The 21,895-nt window shown below is 42.2% G+C and overlaps 2 protein-coding genes across 6 annotated transcripts in view; one reads left to right on the top strand and one right to left on the bottom strand.

The window, feature by feature from the left end:
• Positions 1-14,292, top strand: part of LOC120017611 (Golgi-specific brefeldin A-resistance guanine nucleotide exchange factor 1-like) — an 80,342-nt gene extending 66,050 nt beyond the window's left edge. For 3 of the 5 annotated variants that reach the window (XM_038960489.1, XM_038960490.1, XM_038960488.1), the window contains 11 exons: positions 1,405-1,630; positions 1,734-1,891; positions 2,114-2,360; positions 3,332-3,534; positions 6,510-6,660; positions 9,364-9,494; positions 9,828-9,929; positions 10,177-10,290; positions 10,771-10,954; positions 11,157-11,324; positions 11,430-14,292. In XM_038960489.1, the coding sequence (XP_038816417.1) occupies positions 1,405-1,630; positions 1,734-1,891; positions 2,114-2,360; positions 3,332-3,534; positions 6,510-6,660; positions 9,364-9,494; positions 9,828-9,929; positions 10,177-10,290; positions 10,771-10,954; positions 11,157-11,324; positions 11,430-11,704 (1,959 nt within the window). In that variant the 3' untranslated portion in view covers positions 11,705-14,292. The remainder of the gene's footprint in view (positions 1-1,404; positions 1,631-1,733; positions 1,892-2,113; positions 2,361-3,331; positions 3,535-6,509; positions 6,661-9,363; positions 9,495-9,827; positions 9,930-10,176; positions 10,291-10,770; positions 10,955-11,156; positions 11,325-11,429) is intronic. The other 2 variants (XM_038960493.1, XM_038960491.1) reach the window with 1 other exon arrangement.
• A 59-nt stretch (positions 14,293-14,351) lies between these two features.
• On the bottom strand, positions 14,352-20,246 carry LOC120017612 (core histone macro-H2A.2-like). Its single transcript, XM_038960494.1, has 9 exons — positions 20,066-20,246; positions 17,929-18,120; positions 17,656-17,762; positions 17,005-17,199; positions 16,774-16,884; positions 16,534-16,633; positions 16,345-16,434; positions 15,909-16,083; positions 14,352-14,939 (listed from the first exon to the last, which is right to left on the bottom strand). The coding sequence occupies exons 2-9, from the start codon at positions 18,098-18,100 to the stop codon at positions 14,774-14,776; spliced, it is 1,116 nt and encodes a 371-aa protein (XP_038816422.1). The 5' UTR covers positions 18,101-18,120; positions 20,066-20,246; the 3' UTR covers positions 14,352-14,773.
• Positions 20,247-21,895: the final 1,649 nt, after the last annotated feature.

Raw genomic sequence — 21,895 nt, 5'->3', positions numbered from 1 at the left:
AGAGGGGAAACCAAACTATCTAGGCGTGCATCATTGCATTAATGCATGTTTTGTGCTGTCAAACAGATAATGCAGAGATGACGCAGGTTTTCTGACAAGTGATAGCACTGAGTGATTGGATGATTGGACTGTTGATCCAATGGGATTTACATTTGATGGTCACACACACACACACATACACACCCAACTTTGTTAGGTCAGTGTCCTTTAGCCATTGCAATCGGTCTTATCTGGCCTGAGCTTAACAGCAATCATAAAGGAGGCTTAAATTTGTTGTATAACAAGTTTAAAAAAAGAAGGATGTTTCATGCTATCAGACTGGTATCAGATGTTTAATTTGTTCTGGCTTAAAGGCACAGGATGAACTACCTATCAGTATTCTTAGTCTGTGTTGATCAGTGGGACAATTTAATTAGCCAAGTTTTTACTGATCTAATCTTTTTTCCGAGAGGGACCTGGTTTCTTGGTGACCTGGCCTGTAACCTAAATAGCGTTTATTATGTGACTGTCCTATTGACCTTGAACTATTATATCATTACAGTTTCTCGGCAATGTAAAGGAAATAGAAATGTGCTCTACTTTATAACCCATTGGAAAACCAAACAAGTCCCTAGTGAACACTTTCATATGTATTTATGGATTGATTGTGAAGGAGTTAAAAGCTCCCAGTTATGTAAAGGGGGTTTACATGTTGGTTGTAAAAACCCTACTGTTTTGAGAGTGATTGTTATTAACCATGGGGGGGGAATCTTTTTTTTTTTAAGGTTAATTATTTATTTATTTTGTCTTATTTACGGAGTTATCTGCTGTTTTGCAAAAAGTGTCTTGTGATAAAGAGTTCCGTCTACTGCTTTGCAAAAAAGTGTTTAGCATTTGCATTGGTGTTTAACCAATGACAAATGACTGTTGTGCAAAACAGGTTATAGTCTTGGCCACGCGGATCCCAGTTTCACTCACATGGATCTCAGTTTCCTTCACTGTGTTTAAGAAATGGAGGAAAACTGTAAATGGAGCATCAACTTTTGGTCCCATTTCTTCTGTAAGGTCTTTAATTGGCTTTCAATCTGATCTCTAACCCAGATGGATGTTGTTACAGCCAACTAATAGTGTTTTCTTCCTTTTCTGTGAACCGTGGCGATCAGGGTAAACATCTTATGTTGCAGGGACTTGAATCCACAAATCCCACATTTGTTTTTCTAATCTTTTCCTTTCAAATGTGCAGTGAGACCAAGAACTGTGAAACCTAGCGCAGTATATACAGTGAACTGTATTAGGAATTGTGAGCCGAATGTCGGGAACGTACTTCAATTCCCTAATCAGTGAGATCGAGGTCACCGGCAGTTCAAGCAATTGGTCTTATACAACGTTGGCGTCCACTTAACCCCTCTGCCACCCTATCTCTAGGTGCTGCTGTCCCTGCGTCTCCTGCTGATGATGAAATCACACGTCCTGGCCCGGGTTAGCCGGGAGGTGGCCTACGGCCTCCATGAGCTGCTCAAGACCAATGCTGCCAACATCCACTGCGCAGACGACTGGTTCACCCTCTTCTCCCTAATCGAGTGCATCGGGGCCGGGATCAAACCGCCCGCCTCCTTCCAGGTCACCTCCACCAGTCCCGACATCGACACAGGTCAGCCTCTTACATGTACAGCATCACGTGGAATGGTAGCCTACTTTTTTCATGCCTGGTAAAAAAATAAATAATCTATGTCCTGTTTCCACCTTTGTTCCAGGTGCCCAGTCGGACAGTGAGCTGTCGTCCCACCACCACAGCGAAGTGAGTCTGGACCGGGGCTACACCTCCGACTCTGAGGTCTACACGGAGCACGGAAAGTCCAGGATGCCCCGCTCTGTCACTGATGTGGACGTGGCCAGCAGCGGATGGCTGGTGGTAAGAGCCCACACACACACACTCACGTCACCTGCACACACTTTTCTTTCGAGTGCTCAGATGATCAACTCCAGAGATCTTCATAGCGTTAATACTATTTTACACTGTTTATTGTGGAACGCCCCACTATAATAGTAAAGCTAAGCTTGTGTTATTTTGTCATATCAATGTCAGTTAATGCCTCAACATACGGCACATCTCACACGGTGTTTAAATTGGCAGGTTGGTAAAGATGACCTGGACATCAACAAGGTACCGGTCTCTGGCTCCAAGCCCCTGCTCAACCCTCTAGTGAACCAGTACAGCCTGACCCTGGGCCAAGACATGGGCTTCCACGACACCAAGTCCCTCATCAAGTGTGTGGAGTCCCTCTCCTTCATAGTACGCGATGCTGCACATGTCACCCCTGAAAACTTTGAGCTGTGTGTCAAGGCCATCCGGGTGTTTGTGGAGGCCAGCCTTAACGGAGGTACGACTTCCTCTTTCATCACTTCCTGTTGACTGACAAATCAATTCCATTTTATATTCAGTCTTTTTCCAAAGTGTTTCTTAATCTTCCAACAATGAATTCGGCATTGTATTTGCCTTACATCAATGCTGTTTTCCAAGCTAACACATGTCATCAAACTATGTTTGAGTAATTTCTAAATTAAGCTTTGATAGTTTGGCATTTTGGGTGGTTACTCTTAAAAGCCTTTGGAAGGGGATCTCAAGGCATGTCTATATAGTGACTAACCTGACTCCGGGTTCCCTGCCTCTCCCACACCAACCCTAATTGAGGACTGTGTCACTCGGCTGCCCTTCTCCCCATTCATTCAGCAACAGCAGTCTGTTAGTGATCCAGACTCTAGAGTAAAGCAGGGATTACAGTGGGAGATGGTGCTGGTGCACTGTGCAAGCCTGGCACCACTGAGAGCATTTTAATTCCTCCCAGTGCTCCAGACCCTTAGATACCTGCTGTCAACACTGCTTTACACACTTAACAATAATGTTTGGTTGATCAAAGACTTCACGCTAAGCACCACTCTAATCTATATGGGAAGCAAATGGAAACCGCACAGCCCTAAAACCTGCTATTACTCAATTAGAGTTGATATAGCCTTTGGGGTTTACGTGAAAGGAATGTATTTTTTCCTGGAGAGTTTCCTAAGCGCTAAGTCATACCCTATAGACCTATCAATTAAGATAATTACTATCATACTGCACAATGTCTTACACTAGAATGGCCAGTCCTGAACTCATTCAGGTCTTGGTACTGTACGCAGCCTTAGGGTAAAGGCATGGTCTCATGATCTCTGTACTGCTAAAATGGATTACCTTTGGGAGCAGCAAACAGTGGGCATTCATTCTCTGTTCAGAGATATCAGTCAACTATTAGGAGGAAATTTCACCCTCAGGATATATCTGTAACAATGGCTAAAAACAGTCCCTAACCTACAGGCTACAGGACCCATGAGAAGAAGAAGAACCACAAGTACGACTCCCAGAAGTCCCGTGTGAGGAGGAAGCCTCGGGAGAAAGAGGGGGCATCCCGCCGCGCCAAGGCCTCCAGCCAGAGGCCCTCCCGTTCCCATAGCGACGACGAGGAGGACGAGGGAGTCCCGGCCAGCTACCACACGGTGTCATTACAGGTTAGTCAGGACGTAAGTACCGCAGCCCTCTTTCCCTTCTACCTTGGTCCCTGTGCTGCTCAGGGGCTCTGTTCAGTTGGGTGAAACGTTCCGAACTACATGACCATGTCTGTTCTACACAATATATTTCTCTATCTGAAGGTCCTGTAATGTTGTACCCTCCTGAATATGCCCCAGGTGTCCTCTGCCTCAGGTGTGTGTGTGTGTGGGTGGGAGGTGGGGTTGCGGAGGGAAGGTGGGGTTTTGGGGAGATTTCAGCTTTTTCTTCCCCTCTCTTGGCACATTATGGTTGTCATGGCAATTAAGCAATGTTGTGGCGGTGTTTAGTCCTCTTCTTCTTGAACTACTATTCTCATTTCCTGAGGTGTGATTAAGAAGTTACATTGTCTGCCATCTCTTTTCAGAACTAATTTGGCACTAATCAGGCATTCATGCTCAGTCGACTAATGCTAATATTCACCTCTTGTATTGCCTATTCACAAATTAACTTTTGGAAAGGCTGAATAGGGAATTCTCAATGCTCATTGCTCTAGCTACTCTAAATGAAATTAAACTTTCAAACCTTGACTAATTAATTGCTTGGATAGGTATATTAGATATTTAGGGCTGTTGTAGGGTTGCAAAGAGCGGGAATATTACCAGTAACTTTAGGAATTTTGGAAACTCAAGACTTTTAGGGAATTTTCATGAAATGTAAAAGATTTCCCCCCCCAAAAAGAACATGTTTATAATATAAAAATAGAATCATAAGGCTGTAAAACATTATGCTAAATGTAACCCATCAACATAGTTAAAACTGTTGCTGTTTTAATATGAGTATGGAAAATCCTTCATTTATTTATTTAAAAAAATATATTTTTGGGTTTTCCATGTCAATATATACACTGCTCAAAAAAATAAAGGGAACACTTAAACAACACAATGTAACTCCAAGTCAATCACACTTCTGTGAAATCAAACTGTACACTTAGGAAGCAACACTGATTGACAATACATTTCACATGCTGTTGTGCAAATGGAATAGACAAAAGGTGGAAATTATAGGCAATTAGCAAGACACCCCCAAAAAAGGAGTGATTCTGCAGGTGGTGACCACAGACCACTTCTCAGTTCCTATGCTTCCTGGCTGATGTTTTGGTCACTTTTGAATGCTGGCGGTGCTCTCACTCTAGTGGTAGCATGAGACGGAGTCTACAACCCACACAAGTGGCTCAGGTAGTGCAGTTCATCCAGGATGGCACATCAATGCGAGCTGTGGCAAAAAGGTTTGCTGTGTCTGTCAGCGTAGTGTCCAGAGCATGGAGGCGCTACCAGGAGACAGGCCAGTACATCAGGAGACGTGGAGGAGGCCGTAGGAGGGCAACAACCCAGCAGCAGGACCGCTACCTCCGCCTTTGTGCAAGGAGGTGCACTGCCAGCGCCCTGCAAAATGACCTCCAGCAGGCCACAAATGTGCATGTGTCTGCTCAAACGGTCAGAAACAGACTCCATGAGGGTGGTACGAGGGCCCGACGTCCACAGGTGGGGGTTGTGCTTACAGCCCAACACCGTGCAGGACGTTTGGCATTTGCCAGAGAACACCAAGATTGGCAAATTCGCCACTGGCGCCCTGTGCTCTTCACAGATGAAAGCAGGTTCACACTGAGCACATGAGCACATGTGACAGACGTGACAGAGTCTGGAGACGCCGTGGAGAACGTTCTGCTGCCTGCAACATCCTCCAGCATGACCGGTTTGGCGATGGGTCAGTCATGGTGTGGGGTGGCATTTCTTTGTGGGGCCGCACAGCCCTCCATGTGCTCGCCAGAGGTAGCCTGACTGCCATTAGGTACCGAGATGAGATCCTCAGACCCCTTGTGAGACCATATGCTGACACATGCACATTTGTGGCCTGCTGGAGGTCATTTTGCAGGGCGCTGGCAGTGCACCTCCTTGCACAAAGGCGGAGGTAGCGGTCCTGCTGCTGGGTTGTTGCCCTCCTACGGCCTCCTCCACGTCTCCTGATGTACTGGCCTGTCTCCTGGTAGCGCCTCCATGCTCTGGACACTACGCTGACAGACACAGCAAACCTTTTTGCCACAGCTCGCATTGATGTGCCATCCTGGATGAACTGCACTACCTGAGCCACTTGTGTGGGTTGTAGACTCCGTCTCATGCTACCACTAGAGTGAGAGCACCGCCAGCATTCAAAAGTGACCAAAACATCAGCCAGGAAGCATAGGAACTGAGAAGTGGTCTGTGGTCACCACCTGCAGAATCACTCCTTTTTTGGGGGTGTCTTGCTAATTGCCTATAATTTCCACCTTTTGTCTATTCCATTTGCACAACAGCATGTGAAATTTATTGTCAATCAGTGTTGCTTCCTAAGTGTACAGTTTGATTTCACAGAAGTGTGATTGACTTGGAGTTACATTGTGTTGTTTAAGTGTTCCCTTTATTTTTTTGAGCAGTGTATTTGTTGTAAATGTTTTGGGGTCAAACTGGTGCCGGTTGTGAAAAAAGTCAGTTGGAAGAGCTGCAGAGTTAATTTCAAATTATATCATAAGATGTTTTCTCCAGAACCATATGGGATATCTACTAGAAACTCATGGAACGGATCAGATGGACACGTATATTAAGAATATTAAATACATTTATAGATTTCCCAAATTTCCTAAATGTCTTTGGTAAATTACAGGGAGTTTTGCAACCTTACGTCTGTGTAACATAAATGAAATAATTTAGACATGGAAAATACTGTACTATACAATATACCCCTCTTCTCCATCAGCGTTTCAAAATGACATAAATATCAATACTCTTATCACAGATCATTACCTAAATATATTGTCAGCATGAGAATAAAGTACTTAGACATGTAAATGTTATTGAGGAAATGTCTTGCAGCCAATACAGACATTATGTCATACTCATGTTTAGAATCAAGCTGTATTGTGATTAGAATATCTATGACCACATCATAATGACATGAAGTTCCCCTGGCTCAGCTGTTAGACCTGATGCACACGCTGCACACGAGGGCCGCCAGCATCTACAGCTCCTGGGCACAGGAACAGCGCCACCTGGAGGTCGCAGGGAAGAAGATTGAGGCTGACTCCCAGACACTGTGGACCAGCTGCTGGTGCCCACTTCTCCAAGGTCAGAGACCCCTAGCTATCTATAAAACATATTTGCATATAGGTACCATTCAACTCTGTGTTTATTAATAGGGGTTAAACACAATTCATAATTGTTTCCTAGTCATTTGAGGAATGTTTTCAATGTCATTGTGCGGACCCAAAGGCACGTTTCCTGTTTTCGTGGACAATAAGGTTTTTACATGTTAATGCTTTTTTGCTTATATTGGAACTAATGACTAGTATTTAGAGGAGAGTCATATACACTGAACAAAACTTTACATGTTGCATTTAGATTTTTGTTCACATGTTTCATGAGCTGAAATAAGATTCCAGAAATGTTCCATACGCACAAAAAGCTTATTTCTCTCAAATGTTGTGCACAAATTTGTTTACGTCCCTGTTAGCGAGCATTTCTCCTTTGCCAAGATAATCCATCCACCTGACAGGTGTGGCATATCAAAAAGCTGATTAAATAGCATGATCATTACACAGGTGCACCTTGTGCTGGGGACAAAAAAAATCTGGCGTCAAGTGGAAAGCGTTGCCAGAAGAGTAGAGGCTGTTATAGTAGGAGCTACTGAACATGACCTCTCCTGGTACTACTGAACATGCATTGAAAACAATGGGTACAAAAGTATAGTAACATTAGAATAGTAATCAATATATATAAAAACACAGAATCCCAAACATAATGTTCATAAATCTGAGTGTTATCAATGTCAAAGGTGTTCATTCCACAGACTAGAGTGACGTATTTCTTCTTGGCGCGGGGGATTTGAGCTATCGTTATTTTCTTAGGCACAGTCTTCTTTTTCTGTTCGGTCTGTTGGGACAGGAAGGACACTGGGCAATGGGTTTAATCTACTGATGTCCTTTACACTGGTCATTTAACCTAGTGATGTCCTTTATCCTGGTCATTTACCTTGATACTGTTGGACGTCTAAGTTTGAACATTAGTCTTGAAGATTAGGCAATTTTTTTTATGCACGGAAATACCGTGAAGAGATCCTGAGGCCCATTGTGAGATTCATTTTTCTTAAGATACTTGTGACCAACAGATACATATCTGTATTCCCAGTCATGTGAAATCCATAGATTAGGGCCTAATGAATTTATTTCAATTGACTGATTTTCTCATATGAACTAACTCAGTAAAATATTCACACGGTCCCCTTGACTTATTACACATTTTGTTGTTACAGCCTGAATTTAAAATGGATTAAATTGAGATTTTTTTGTCAATGGTCTACACACAGTACCCCATAATGTCAAACTGGAATTCTGTTTTTCGAAATTAGTACAAATTAATAAAAAAATGAAAAGCTGAAATGTCTTGAATCAATAAGTATTCAACCCCTTTATGGCAAGACTAAGTTCAGGAGTAACAATTTGCTTCAAGTCACACAAGTTGCATTGACTCACTGTGTGCAATAATAGTGTTTAACATTATTTTGGAATGACTACCTCATCTCTGTACCCCATACATACAATTATCTGTAAGGTCCCCTCAGTCGAGCAGTGAATTTCAAACACAGATTCAACCACAAAGACCAGGGAGGTTTTCTAATGCCTCGCAAAGGGCGGTACCTATTGGTAGATTGGTACAAAGATACAGGCGTCCTTCCAAACTAAGTTGCCGCGGAGGAACGAAACCGCTCAGGGATTTTACCATGAGGCCAATGGTGACTTTAAAACAGTTGCAGAGTTGAATGGTTGGGATAGAAGAAAACTGAGGATAAATCAACATTGTAGTTACTCCACAATACTAACATAATTGACAGAGTAAAAAGAAGGAAGCCTGTACAGAATAAAGATATTACAAAACATGCATCCTGTTTGAAACAAGGCACTAAAGTAAAACTGCAAAAAATAAAATTACATTTATGTCCTGAATATGAAGTGTTATGTTTGGGGCAAATACAACACATTACTGAATACCACTCTCCATATTTTCAAGCATAGTGGTGGCTGCATCATCTAATGGGTATGCTTTTCATCAGCAAGGACTGGGGAGTTAAACGGAATGGAGCTAAGCACAGACCAAATCCTAGAGGAAAACCTGGTTCACTCAGCTTTCCATTAGACACTGGGAAATTAATTCACCTTTCAGCAGGACAATAATCTACACTCGGTTTGCTCACTAAGAGACAGTGAATGTTGCCGAGTTAGTTTTGACATAGATTTTCAAGCAGCTATGTCAAGACCTGAATATGGTTGTCTAGCAATGATCAACAACAAATTTGACAGGGCTGGAAGAATTTTTAAACGAATAATAGGCAAATGATGCACAATCCAGGTGTGGAAAGCTCTTCGAGATTTAAACAGTAAGACTCAGCTGTAATTGCTGCCAAAGGTGATTCTAACATGTATTGACTCGGGGTTGAAAACTTATGTAATAAAGATTATATTAGTGTTTTAATTTTTCTTTTGTATTTTTTTTAAACAAAAGTTACATTTTTCTTCCACTTTAACACTTGAGTATTTTGTGTGGCAAAAAATGACATCCATTTTAATCCCACTTTGTAATGCAAAAACAAATTGGAAAAATTCAAGGGGTGTGAATACTTTTCTGAAGGCCCTGTAATTCACTGAGATGACCCTTGAGAGAGTGGACTTAGTTGTCTTGTTCTCACTCCACTATATAGCATTCCACTTCACACTCTTGCCGGTCTTAACGCTTTATATCTGACATAAGTATCCATACATTGTGTGAATCCCATAGGGATAGCCTGGCTGTGCTGTGATGCCAGGCGGCAGGTGCGAATGCAGGCCCTGACCTACCTCCAGAGGGCACTGTTGGTTCATGACCTGCAGACACTAGATGCTGTGGAGTGGGAGTCCTGCTTCAACAAGGTGAGAGGAGGATGCTGAACATCTTTTACATTATAGGAGGATTACTGTGAAATGGTGGTTGTGTGTGTGTGTGTGTGTAAGGAGAGTGGTGGGTCATGAGAATGGCTGCTGAATGGTTCCTCTGAAATATATAGTAAAATATATGATTAATTAAAAGAGTAGGCACTTGGGGCCAAATCCTAGCTTGCCATGGGCATTTATTTAGAATTTTATGGCAAATATCCCATTGAATACAATGCAGTATTATGCAAAACAATCTCAAGTTCGAAAATAAGTGGGATTTTTTAAAATCAGTGTTAACTGTATTCTAATTACTGTGTACTGTGTTGCCAGGTCCTGTTCCCTCTGCTGACCAAGCTGCTGGACAATATTAGCCCTGCAGATGTGGGAGGCATGGAGGAGACCAGGATGAGGGCCTGCACCCTGCTGTCAAAGGTCAGAGTTCAGTCAACACACAACAGGCAGCCATTTCAAAGTGTGAAATCTGTTATGTGTTCAGACCGTAGGGTTCACTTTGGTGTTTTTTGGGGGTTGAGAAATTGACAAAGTTGCTAAATCCGCTGTCTAGCATTGCTTATCCATCTGAAGAGCGATAGTATAATATGCTGTGTCAGGTAGTGCCTGTCCTACCCATGTCATATCTGAATATCTCACTGTTTTCTATTGCTTTGTTCTACACCAGGTGTTCCTGCAGCACCTCTCTCCCCTGTTGTCTCTGCCCACCTTCGCTGCCCTGTGGCTCACCATCCTGGACTTCATGGACAAGTACATGCACGCTGGTTCCAGTGACCTACTGGTGAAGATGCCTAATATTGCACAGTATCACATGTCGACTTCAACTCCTATTAGCTCAGGTGTTTCTACGAGTAACTGCCAAAATAATGGAAACACTTGAGTAAATGAGGGATACACAGTATATTGAAAGCACAGGTGTGGTTCCTGAGTTAATTAAGCAGTTAACATTCCATGCCTTACGGGAGATTCTACACTTGTAGAATCTATGCCAAGGCTCATTGAAGCTGTTCTGGCTCGTGGTGGCCCAACGTCCTAATTAAGACATTTTATGTTGGTGTTTCCTTTATTTTGGCAGTTACCTATAGCTAGTCTAAAAAGTCCATCACTTTACAACAACGAGTGGTCAAACGCAAAGGAGGGCACACAAGAAAAATAACAGTTCATGTTCATTCCTATTCAGCTCCATTCCGTGTTTTTTCCTTCTGTGTGTGATTGCACGGCTGATGGGCTGGGTTTTCTTTTTACCTCCCCCCGACCCCAGCTGGAAGCCATTCCAGAGTCTCTGAAGAACATGCTGCTGGTGATGGACACAGCAGGAATCTTCCACAGCGTTGACTCCCGTACGGGATACTCTGACCTGTGGGAGATCACCTGGGAACGCATCAACTGCTTCCTGCCTAACCTCCGGGAAGAGCTCTTTAAACAGACAGTCATACCCCAACCAGGTAGAGGACCACACACTATACCTGCATCTATTAAGGCCTTGTTTTCTCCAATATGCTTTGAATATTAACAATATATGAATGTAGGTTAGTTAGAATACACTTCCTACATGTTTTTCATGTGTACTTAACCTTCAGTGTTATTTCTGCTATATAGCTACATAAAGCCAGATCACTGAAATGCAATGGTGCTCTGTGTCCATAGATCCTGCTCCCAGTCCCCCAGTGGAACTTGCCCAGCCGGCTGCCCCCTCCCCCCCAGCCTCGCCACCCCCAGCTCAGGCCCCATCTCCAGTGCCAGCTGCCCCCACAGAGCCAAAGACCTCCAGCAGACCAGCGTCGCCCCAAGATCCCCCACCACCTAGTGCCAATGGTAACCATGTTAACATGGCCAGTCATTTATGAAATCTGGCCAATGGTCATTATCAGTTTCATAGCCAACAATAAATGAACGAATCAATGTCCTCTTCTCTTCCAGGAACTGACAGATCATCTCCAGTGCCCCCATCGACTCCCCCCATGCGCACCCCAGTGAAGATGTCCCCCCAGATCTCTACCCCCCTGAGTCACTCACACATGAGTCAGTCCCCCCTCATCCTGCAGCCCCTGGCCTCCCATCTGCAGGTGGGGGGCGTGCCCCCCATGGCCCTCCCCATCATCCTCAACCCCGCCCTCATTGAGGCCAGCTCCCCTGTCCCCCTGCTCCCTGCCCCCAGGCCCACCGACCTTAGTGACACCCCGGAGGTAAAATAGAGCCACCATAGCCCTATGCCTACTCTCACAGGGGGACACTGTCCCCCACCTGTCCCCTAAACAACATAGCTTTCCTTAGGCTCTGCACCCCTTCACAGGAGGGGATAGACCAACTCTGACAGAGATACCCTGGCATGCATGGTCACCTCTCAGACAACACTAAACAACCACAGACACATCTAGCTTTGGTCTTATCTAACATCCTGGGGCCTGCTGTCCTTCAATATTCACGTATTCATCAGAAAATACATATTTATAATATACATATACGATGCTGCATGGATGTTAAGGACAGCACCTATTTGACTCGCTTCGGTCTTTCCCACTTTTCCTACTGAGTCAGTTTCAACTTGAGACCTACAAAGTTAAGTACGTTGTTAGTATGCCTGTGCTTAACATTCATCTAGAGGTCCTGCCAGAAATAAATCATAGTGAATAACTTATTTGGTTTTAGGTGCTGCATGTTGTTTACTGAATAGGATGTACAGAGATTAATTTACTCCAGTCAAAGTATCAGGGCACTGTGTCTTAAAACAAAAGAGTGAAATACTAGCTATATCATAACTCTTGTATCTGAAGGTCGAAATATAAGTGTACAGTAATATAAAGCATACAGTTTATATATTTCCATTATAAAATAGTGTCAGAGGTTTTTGAAAATAATTATATTATATGATATCCTGAGATTTCCAAAGAGGGAGAAATTTGCCAACATGTCACAAGCTTGTTCGCAAAAAGTTGATTACAATGCCCAAAATAACAAAAATATGTTTTCTTAAGTCCTCTAAACACTGTTATACCCAAGAGGGACAGAGGTGTGCATGGTTTGCCTTGGAAAGATGGATTTGAGATGCTGCCATTGCTAACAAGGACAGCACCTAGAACATTCCGAATGTGGCGACTGGTCTGGCCTGGGCGTGTCCGCTTTTATCGGTCAGGTTAGGGGAGTTTTATAGGAAGGTCTTAATGAGATTATTTAAACGAGTGCAGTATTGACTAGCAGATTGAGCATAGACAGCCATCAGTAAATCTGGGACAAGCTGATATTAAATTCAGTTTTCATTTTCAAGTGATGAGATGAATGGTCCGGATCATCTTTGCAAGTTTTCATTTGGGACTACTTTATCCCACTTGACACTGAAAGTATTCTTGCATGTCCCTGTCTGTACTGCTTATTTATTGATTGCAGAGGAGTTCAGATATTGGTAGGTTGAAGTTAGAGTCTTGATCTTCTGTCAAATTATACCCAAACCAGACACCTCGCTGCATGTGATGATGGAAGAAGAATGTTTTCAAAAGCATCAACCACTTAGAACAGGGATGGGCAACTGACGGCGGCCCGTGGCCCCTGTTTGAAAGGCCCTCGGATCACTGCCCCCCGCCACAGTCGGGTTCTCAACTTACTGTTGTGGGTTAGAATAGTAGAATACACAAGGTGCAATTTCAAAATTTGGTTGTGCATCAGCTGTTTTTCTATCTCCTGATAGTAAGTCAATTAGCCCATGTCAGCTAAAATGTTTGATTGCCAAGTTAATTTAGCGGCCAGCTACCCAGACTTGTTATCACGGTCAAATTACAGGCTGGGGGGCCCCCATTGATTTTGTTAGTCAGTCTCACTCGGATATCATATTAACAACTGCAAACATTTCTCTCCACCCTATGGCAAAATGTGTAGAATTGCATGAAATTAGTTATAAAAAGCTAAATCTTCTCTCCACCCCATGGCAGAAATCTGTAGAATTACAGCAAACGTGCTTTAAAATATGTAGAATTGCACTAAATTAACTCAAACTAAAATGATCTCCACTGTCAAGACGGGGGCCACTAAAATGTTTTGCTCGCAATGGGAGGGGGGTTGTTAAGAGCAACTGCATCGCCTCATGATGAGTTAAGATTTTTTGTGGCCCCCACCCCCATCATTTCAGAGCGGTATACTACAAAGCAAGATCAATGACCTGGACAGCTAACTTACCAAAATATTCGGAAATAACTTTATTCGAAATGGGCATGGTCTAATTAACTCAACAACCAAAAAATGCATATGTAAGTATAGGTTTATTAAATGAATAAAACAGAAAATGAATAGTTATATCTGGTTGTTTATTAAAGTTAGCTGGCTAACTCGTTGATGCTGCTTTGTAGTAATATCCCTGTGGTGTCTATTTCCAATGCCCAACCTTGTGATTTGCATAACCTTCAGTGCAGTTTATTTCTCGGCCGTTATCAGTTTAAAATTGTAATCTTATTTATTCCGCTAGGAATGGGCTGTTGGGGAATGAATACTCTTGTTGAAGTACAGTTGGGAGCAACTGCTTTCAGGTCAGGTTATATTACTCTCCTAATCCACTGCCTTATGTCAGAGAAATTAGAAACGCATTAGTCTGTCTGTCTGCACCAACACTATACAATACAATGAAGTGGAGCCCCTCTTTCGCAGGGTTGTTAAGTCTTTTTGTAAGCTGTTCATTTGTTGTACTGCATTGTTAGGTATACCAGGCGCTAATTCTTGAGTGAACAGGAAATTACATGTGTATATATAAATAAAAGGTCATGTACTTTTTACAATGTAATAAATATAATGAAACTGGGTTGCTGTGCTATTCATGGGTGTTGGTAAATGATGCATTAATCAAATCAGAACTGGATCTGTGGTGTAAAACATCTGGATTTTTATTTCAAAGCAGAATGAGAAACACTTTTCTTAGTAAACTAACTGTATCAGAAACTACAGAGGGATTCTAGCAGAAAAAAACAACCGTCAAAATTGTCTTTGTACATGGAATGTGAAAACAATATCAGTAAATGAGGGATAAGAATGACAAGCCATGGGATTATTCATTGAGTCTAGTCTAAAAAGAAAGAATGCAATCCTGTAAAAGGAAGACAGTGTAACATAAATGCGTACAGTACTTCACTCACAAACATATATTTTTTTACGCCTTCCAAGGGCTATCCAATGTCAAAAACGCCTACTTACAGCACCTTTTGATCACACTATATCAGCTGCAAAAAACAAAGATCCATCTGAAATACAACTGTTAAAAAAAACACCTCAAATCAAGCATCTCTTCACTTGGCATCCAGCTTGGCCATTTCCTGAAGGTATATTCCGATGCTCTCGCTGTCAAACAGTACAAAGTAAATGTTTTTCAGGGAGGAGGTCGTCGCAGAGACAAAATGGTTGGAGATGGCCTTGAGGATCAGCTGGGCGGCTGTTTGCTTTGGGAATCCATTCCTACAACCAGGAGAGATACACAGACGTGGGCTCAATCTCAATTTGACTTTCTACAATTCCTCACACCTTATCTCCTTTATTGGAGGAGATAGGTTCAAGGTCCTTCCCTCCTTTGACCTTCTTCAATGCATTTTGAGAAGGAATCAAGGAAAGATTAAGAGCCCTGGTTCAGAATGTTGAGCTATGTTAATTTAGTCAACAATAACTGACAAAAAATGTCAACAACCATTTTTTCCTGACGAGATGCCATGAAAATGACCATAACTACTGAGTTTTAATTTTAGTGGATGAAAATTCCACGTCTAATTATAAGCATGCATGCCTTTGCAGAATATTTAATGCAATCCTCTCATTGGCAGAATTAACGTTTTTTTAAGCACAGTCTGATTGAGCTGATCTGCCCAGGTGGTCACTTCAGTCACTCATCAATCTTTTTAACTGGCAGCAAGGACACTTCAATTGTAAGTAACCTAAAGTAGACTTTTTTTTAAACTCTCTCATACTATTTGCTGAATATTAGTAGTACAGTAATATTTCTGGCATTGCTGTGGAAAGCTCAGATTCTTCCATTTTTATGGGAATCACTGTTATTTACCCCCACCCCAAGGTTATGAAGGGGAGATAAAAGCTGAATGCCTAAATTGTTTAACATGTAGCCAAGGCTTTGTAGCCTGTTGTAAATCATTGCTGGCATTGGTTACAATCTGCCACAATAACAATGTGCCAGCTATATGAGGGGATAGTAGGCCTAGTTGGACAAGACTATCTCAATGTACACATGGAAGTTATAGGTGTACACTAATTATTAAATTCACTGACTAATATGTGACATTGTTCAGAGTTTTAGTCGACTGATAACAAAGAAGGATGAAATTATTAAATTGTGACTAAGACTAAAAGGTATTTTAGTCGTATCACTGTTTTTCTTGTTACTGGTATAGATTTAAAGCTGTAGTTGAGTAGTCTCACCGGCCAGCAGGAAGTGAGGGGAAGGCAACAGACTTGAGTTTCTTCTCCTCTGCAGCAGAGAGGCAGGCCTTGACAGTCTTCTCCAGCTGGTCCTCACACTTCTCTGAGCCCCATTGAGGGATGTTACAGTGGATGACAAAACGAGCTGGCATCCCACTGGCCTGGCTCACCGCAACTACAGGAGGAAGACACGGAAACACACACTGATGTTTCCCTCTTTCTTTGTAGGTTTAAATATACGCATTGACAGTGTACTTGAGGCTAGACAGGTGAGTGAGGGCGAGACTATCATGTGTCAATGATGTTTATTATGTGCATGCTGAATGTGGGTCTTTGGATAAACACATTTGGTAATAACAATTTCATTACCATTGCATGCGAAACTTCTCAAACCTCTCATTCAGCAGATTTTACTCTAGTTTCCAGATCGCCATACCTGATGCTACCTCCAAAGGTCCCTGTGCTTTCCGCAGTTCTTTCACTGCCTCCAAGAAGTCTCGCCCCCCTGCCTTCTCCAGGGCACTGCCTGCAGACGAGCACACAACAGGTAAGAGGGATAATTATAATGGGCCGTGGGCCTTTCACACGTCTAAGAAGAAAAGACCAGCAGGTCTGGCATTCTCACCCACTCCCTCTTTGAGGTCCATCTCTGCATTTGTGGGGTTGATGATTCCCTCCACCTTGATGGTTCCAATTTTGCTAATTTCACTCTCTGTTAGTGAAAGCTGTTTTAGGGGATGTAGAGTTGAAGTTATAACAAAATCACTTAGAAACTTGACTCGTGTCACTTATTTCTGAGGTATCTTTATAAAAGGTGTCATAGAATGACACGTCATTGCTGACATGAGCCTACATTTAATGATACCTTTTGTCCAAGGAACAGGCTTTTCGCTGAGAGGATAGTGAATCCATCACCTGGCCCATCTTCCACTGTTGAGTTAGCTACAACAGCCTCTTTGTCGTTTTCCGTGTTTTTCTTTGAATAGAATCAATGAAAAACAGAACACACTCATGCTTCTTATAGCACTATAACAAACACATTGACAAATATTGAGATGTTTGCTGTCATTCACGATGCCCAATCATGTGTACTTACCCTCTGCTTTCGGCCTGGTTTGCCTTTGCCTTTTTTGGTGGTAGGTTTCTTGATGCTCTTGACGCGTTCCGCCCTCTTCTCTGGCACAGTCACCTGAGTGTCCACTTTCACTCGGCTGCCCCTCTTCTTGGACAGCAGCTCAGGGTGGATGCGAGGCAGGACCCCTCCGTTTGATATGGTCACCCCTCTGAGAAGCTGAGAGGCCACAGAACAGGTGAATCAGTTGACTATTCCGTCTCATTGGTCAATTTCTTCCCTCTGAGAAATACTAGGCAAGTGGTAAAAATCCTGCTAAAATAATAAAGATCATTGTCTAAGTGTAATTATTTCATCATTATTTGATCCCCACTTATTTGAATACAGGCGGAATGTCCCCACTGTCTAAAAAAAGGTTAACCACGAAGCGGTGGCAGTTCATGCCTGATGAAATCCTACCTGGTACAGATGCCATTTGGCATCAACTGCACCTTCCTGAACACTTAGACAAAGGGACTACCTTCATCATAAAGTTTTATGGATCCCTATTGGGCACTAATATACTGTAATATAATATGGTGTAACGATTGTGCAAGTGAAGTGGAACAACATGAAAAATGTACTCTGCTGAGTTTTTTTTTTTTAATGTCAATTTCAAGGGGAATAATACTGTACCTGGTTGAGCTCCTCATCGTTGGCGACAGCCAGTTTAATGTGCCGAGGAGTTATTCTGCCTTTTTTGTTGTCCCTTGCTGCATTCCCTGCCAACTCCAAAATCTCAGCTAAACAAGAAATGGTCATTAGAAAAATGTTCTGCCACCGTTTACCAATAAAATATACATTTTCATATTTTACATAATCCTGTAATTAATACACAAGTGAATTTATGAACATTGTTTTTGTGTTTGACGACATTGGTGTGTGTTTTCCCTCAGGCGAGATACCAACCTGCCAGGTACTCTATGACGGCTGCCATGTAGACGGGTGCCCCCATGCCGATGCGGTACTTGTGCGTCCCTGTGCGTAGATACCTCATCATCCTCCCCACAGGAAAGATGACCCCTGCTCTGGCGGAGCGGGACAGTTTGGTGCTCTTCTTCTTTCCTCCTCGGGCTGACATCTTGCCTCAGCTATGTCTACCTGGGGAGGACAGCAGTCATATTACCATGGTTAGTGTTCAGGATGGAGATTGCAACTACATTCAATTGGTTATTTGTACTATACATGCAACAATGAACCAATTGAAATACACTAGACCCTATTGTGCAAAACTGTTTTTATAATGCCCACATGCCAAAAGGAATTTAGTAAAGACTACATTTACTCCAGTGGAGGCTGGTGGGAGGAGCTATAGCAGGACAGGTTCACCGTAATGGCTGAAAGGAAATTAATGGAACGGTATCAAACAAATGGAAGACGTTTGACTCTGTTCCTTTTATTCCATTCCAGCCATTACAATGAGCCCGTACTCCTATAGCTACTCCACCAGCCTCCACTGATTTACTCCTGCAGAAGCCTATAATTGTGCCATTTTGAAGCTTCTATGCATTGAAATGGTAAGGGTTTGTGGTGGGAGCAGAATGACTAGAGGCAGGTGTTTTTGACAGGTAGCAAAATCAAGATATGAAGTCTGGGTGTGAAAAGTAAACCAACGTGTCCGCAGGCTATATGACTTATCATTCTTTAAACTGATAAAACATGCATAAACACTTGAAGAACAAAGATTGAGATGTAGAGGTCTATCAGGGGCATCATATTGTCCTCATGTAGGCAAGAAAATACCTATACCTTGACTTTGGAAAGTTGATAAGAACAGAGAATGAATAAAACAAGCAAAGCACACTAGATTAGCATATTATTCCAAAATATGAAGGAATAAAAGGCCTACAACATTTAAAACACTGAGGTTGAATAATACTGTGAAAATTATAATGCAAGAGCCGTTTGAAAAGACCGTGGGGGGAGAAGAGTTTTGGCCTTCCATGGTGACATCACTACCCGGCAAATTAGTTAAGCCAATAAGAAAGAGTTCCAAACCTCTCTGCCAATAACGAGCTGATTTTCAGGTTTCCCGTCCCCTCTCAAATCACTCCCAGACCTTCCTAGCAAAATTCTTGCTTGAAAAATTGCTCTTTGCGAAGGTTTAAAAAAAAATTATTTTTAATTACATTTGAATTGAAAACAATCACACTATAGTACTTAATTGTTACCCAGAAATGAATTGATATTGAGATAAAAACGGCTGCATTGGAACTTTTAAGAATTCAATTAAATTGCCAAATACGAAGCATTGTTCAGAGGAATTGTAAAGTTGTGCATTAGTATTAGTTTGATTTTCAAGATGGGAAGGTTACTTTGCCAGAGGTTGTAAACAAACTCAATAATACTGGTACAGAAGAGGTCCGCGGCGGCCTACAGTAGAGTCACAGATTTAGAAATTCCATTTGCAATCTGAGAACCGATATATTATTTCGGATAGCTAGGCCCTATTGCATTGAATGCATTACATTTTCTTGTGCATCTTGAATGCGTTTTGTATCCTCGATTGCTCCCATGAAAGGGCAAAATAAAAGAACAGGGAAAAGATCGTGACACCTACTGTAACCTACAATACTCGACGTATGTCATTTAATTCATGTTTTTCGTCAAATGTGACGTTTAAAATTTGATCCTAACCGACATAACAAAACAATGTACAAATCGCCATGAATATAGGACAAATTTAAATACATGTGTATACATATTCTGCAGGAATAAAAATTCACATGCTGGTAGGCCTACGTGTATTTTTCGGATAGGGTACGCGTATTGAAAAAGCATTATGGACACCTATCTAATCAAGGGCCTCGCTTCAGTTGGTCGCCTGTCCACTATAAATACGCGGCTGTTCTCAAATAGAAAGGTCTGGGACATCGGGCCGTAACCTTTCTTGTAATTATGTTGCTCACATGCTACAGCGCAACCCCCATTTTGTTTTCATTGCATTGGATGTGTAATCTCATCAGACATGGAAAGAAATTCTTTCGGAGACGCAGCTCGCCACAAAACGAAATAAGCCGGATATGCGTGAGCGTGAAATTTGTACCTGTTTGTCGTCCTTTACACGAATAAATGCAGACCTGAGTTTCCCTTTCACAAATCCCCCGAGGAATTGATATGTTTTTTTTTCTTCGCTGTCCTTATGCGTATCCTGTTCCTAAAAAAAAACTACAGCCACAACCACCGTACATTCATAGGAGGCTGGCTCAACGCTACTACTGATGCTGCAAAGTGGAAAAAAAATCATTCCAGGGGAAAATAGAATGAAACGCCCCCTTAACATGGCTTCCAGGGGAGAAGAATGTTGGTTGAAATGAACTCGATGTGCTTAAATATATGACAGGATTTGGCTTTGTATACCTATAGATACCTAGAGATACGTTTGGGCTATGTGTACAACATAAATTGTGGATGAATACATAGACACTCCAGTCCATCCTAGTGTAAAGGCTACTGTGTAGTAGACCAAGAAATATGCATCATGGTTGCCCACCTTCATTGTGTAAATTCTGCACAGCAGGCAAAAAAACCCTCAGGAGTATACTGTAGAGGCCGACACTAGCCACCCCCTCCACAGGTCTACCTGCCATGAGCATCGCAGTGCAATGGCATACATTTATTTTCCCCAGGTCCAAAACTGAACGTTTCCGCAGATCCTTTTTACCATATTATAGGCTTTTTAACACAAACACTTGTTTATTTATTGATATTCCGCTTTTAGTGTCTGTGTGTCCTTGTTGTGTTTTTGTGGTGTATTTATTAGCAATGTGTTTTGGCTGGTGCAATCAAATCTCCCCATGGGGATTAATAAAGTACTATATCTAAATATTGGCCATTTGGTTATTCTGTGTAATCCCATGTTGCCATAATGTTGCAAAATCTCATATTCCTAAAATAATTAGGCAATAGTCATAAAACATATGTTAAATTGACATTTACAGGCTATTGAAACTGTGAAAATACAGTTGAAGTCGGGGGTTTACATACACTAAGGTTGGAGTCATTAAAACTCCCCTTTCAACCACTCCACAAATTGCTTGTAAACAAACTATCATTTTGGCAAGTTAGGACAACTACTTTGTACATGACATGTCATTTTTCCAACAATTGTTTACAGACAGATTATTTCACTTATAATTCACAAAATCACAATTCCTGTGGGTCAGAAGTTTACATACACTGTTGACTGTGCCTTTAAACAGCTTGGAAAATTCCAGAAAATTGTGTCATGGCTTTAGAAGCTCCTGATAGGCTAAGTGAAATCATTTGAGTCAATTGGAGGTGTAACAGTGGATGTATTTCAAGGCCTACCTTCAAACTCAGTGCCTCTTTGCTTGACATCGTGGGAAAATCAAAAGAAATCAGCCAAGACCTCAGAAAACAAATTGTGGACCTCCACAAGTCTGGTTAAATCTTGGGAGCAGAAGGTACCACGTTCATCTGTACAAATAATAGTACGCAAGTATAAACACCATGGGACCACGCAGCTGCCATACTGCTCAGGAAGGAGACGCGTTCCGTCTCCTAGAGATTAACGTACTTTGGTGCGAAAAGTGCAAATCAATCCCAGAACAACAGCAAAGGACCTTGTGAAGATGCTGGAGGAAACGAGTACAAAAGTATCTATATCCACAGTAAAACGAGTCCTATATTGACAGAACCTGAAAGGCCGCTCAGCAAGGAAGAAGCCACTGCTCCAAAACCGCCATAAAAAAGCCAGACTACGGTTTGCAACTGCACATGGGGGCAAATATCGTACTTTTTGGAGAAATGTCCTCTCGTCTGATGAAACAAAAATACAACTGTTTGGCCATAATGACCGTCGTTATGTTTGGAGGAAAAAGGGGGAGGCTTGCAAGCTGAAGAACACCATCCC

The sequence above is a fragment of the Salvelinus namaycush genome, chromosome 22 (assembly GCF_016432855.1).
Source record: "Salvelinus namaycush isolate Seneca chromosome 22, SaNama_1.0, whole genome shotgun sequence".
NCBI classification, from domain to species: Eukaryota; Metazoa; Chordata; class Actinopteri; order Salmoniformes; family Salmonidae; genus Salvelinus; species Salvelinus namaycush.
This window is presented reverse-complemented; position numbering and strand designations above follow the sequence as displayed.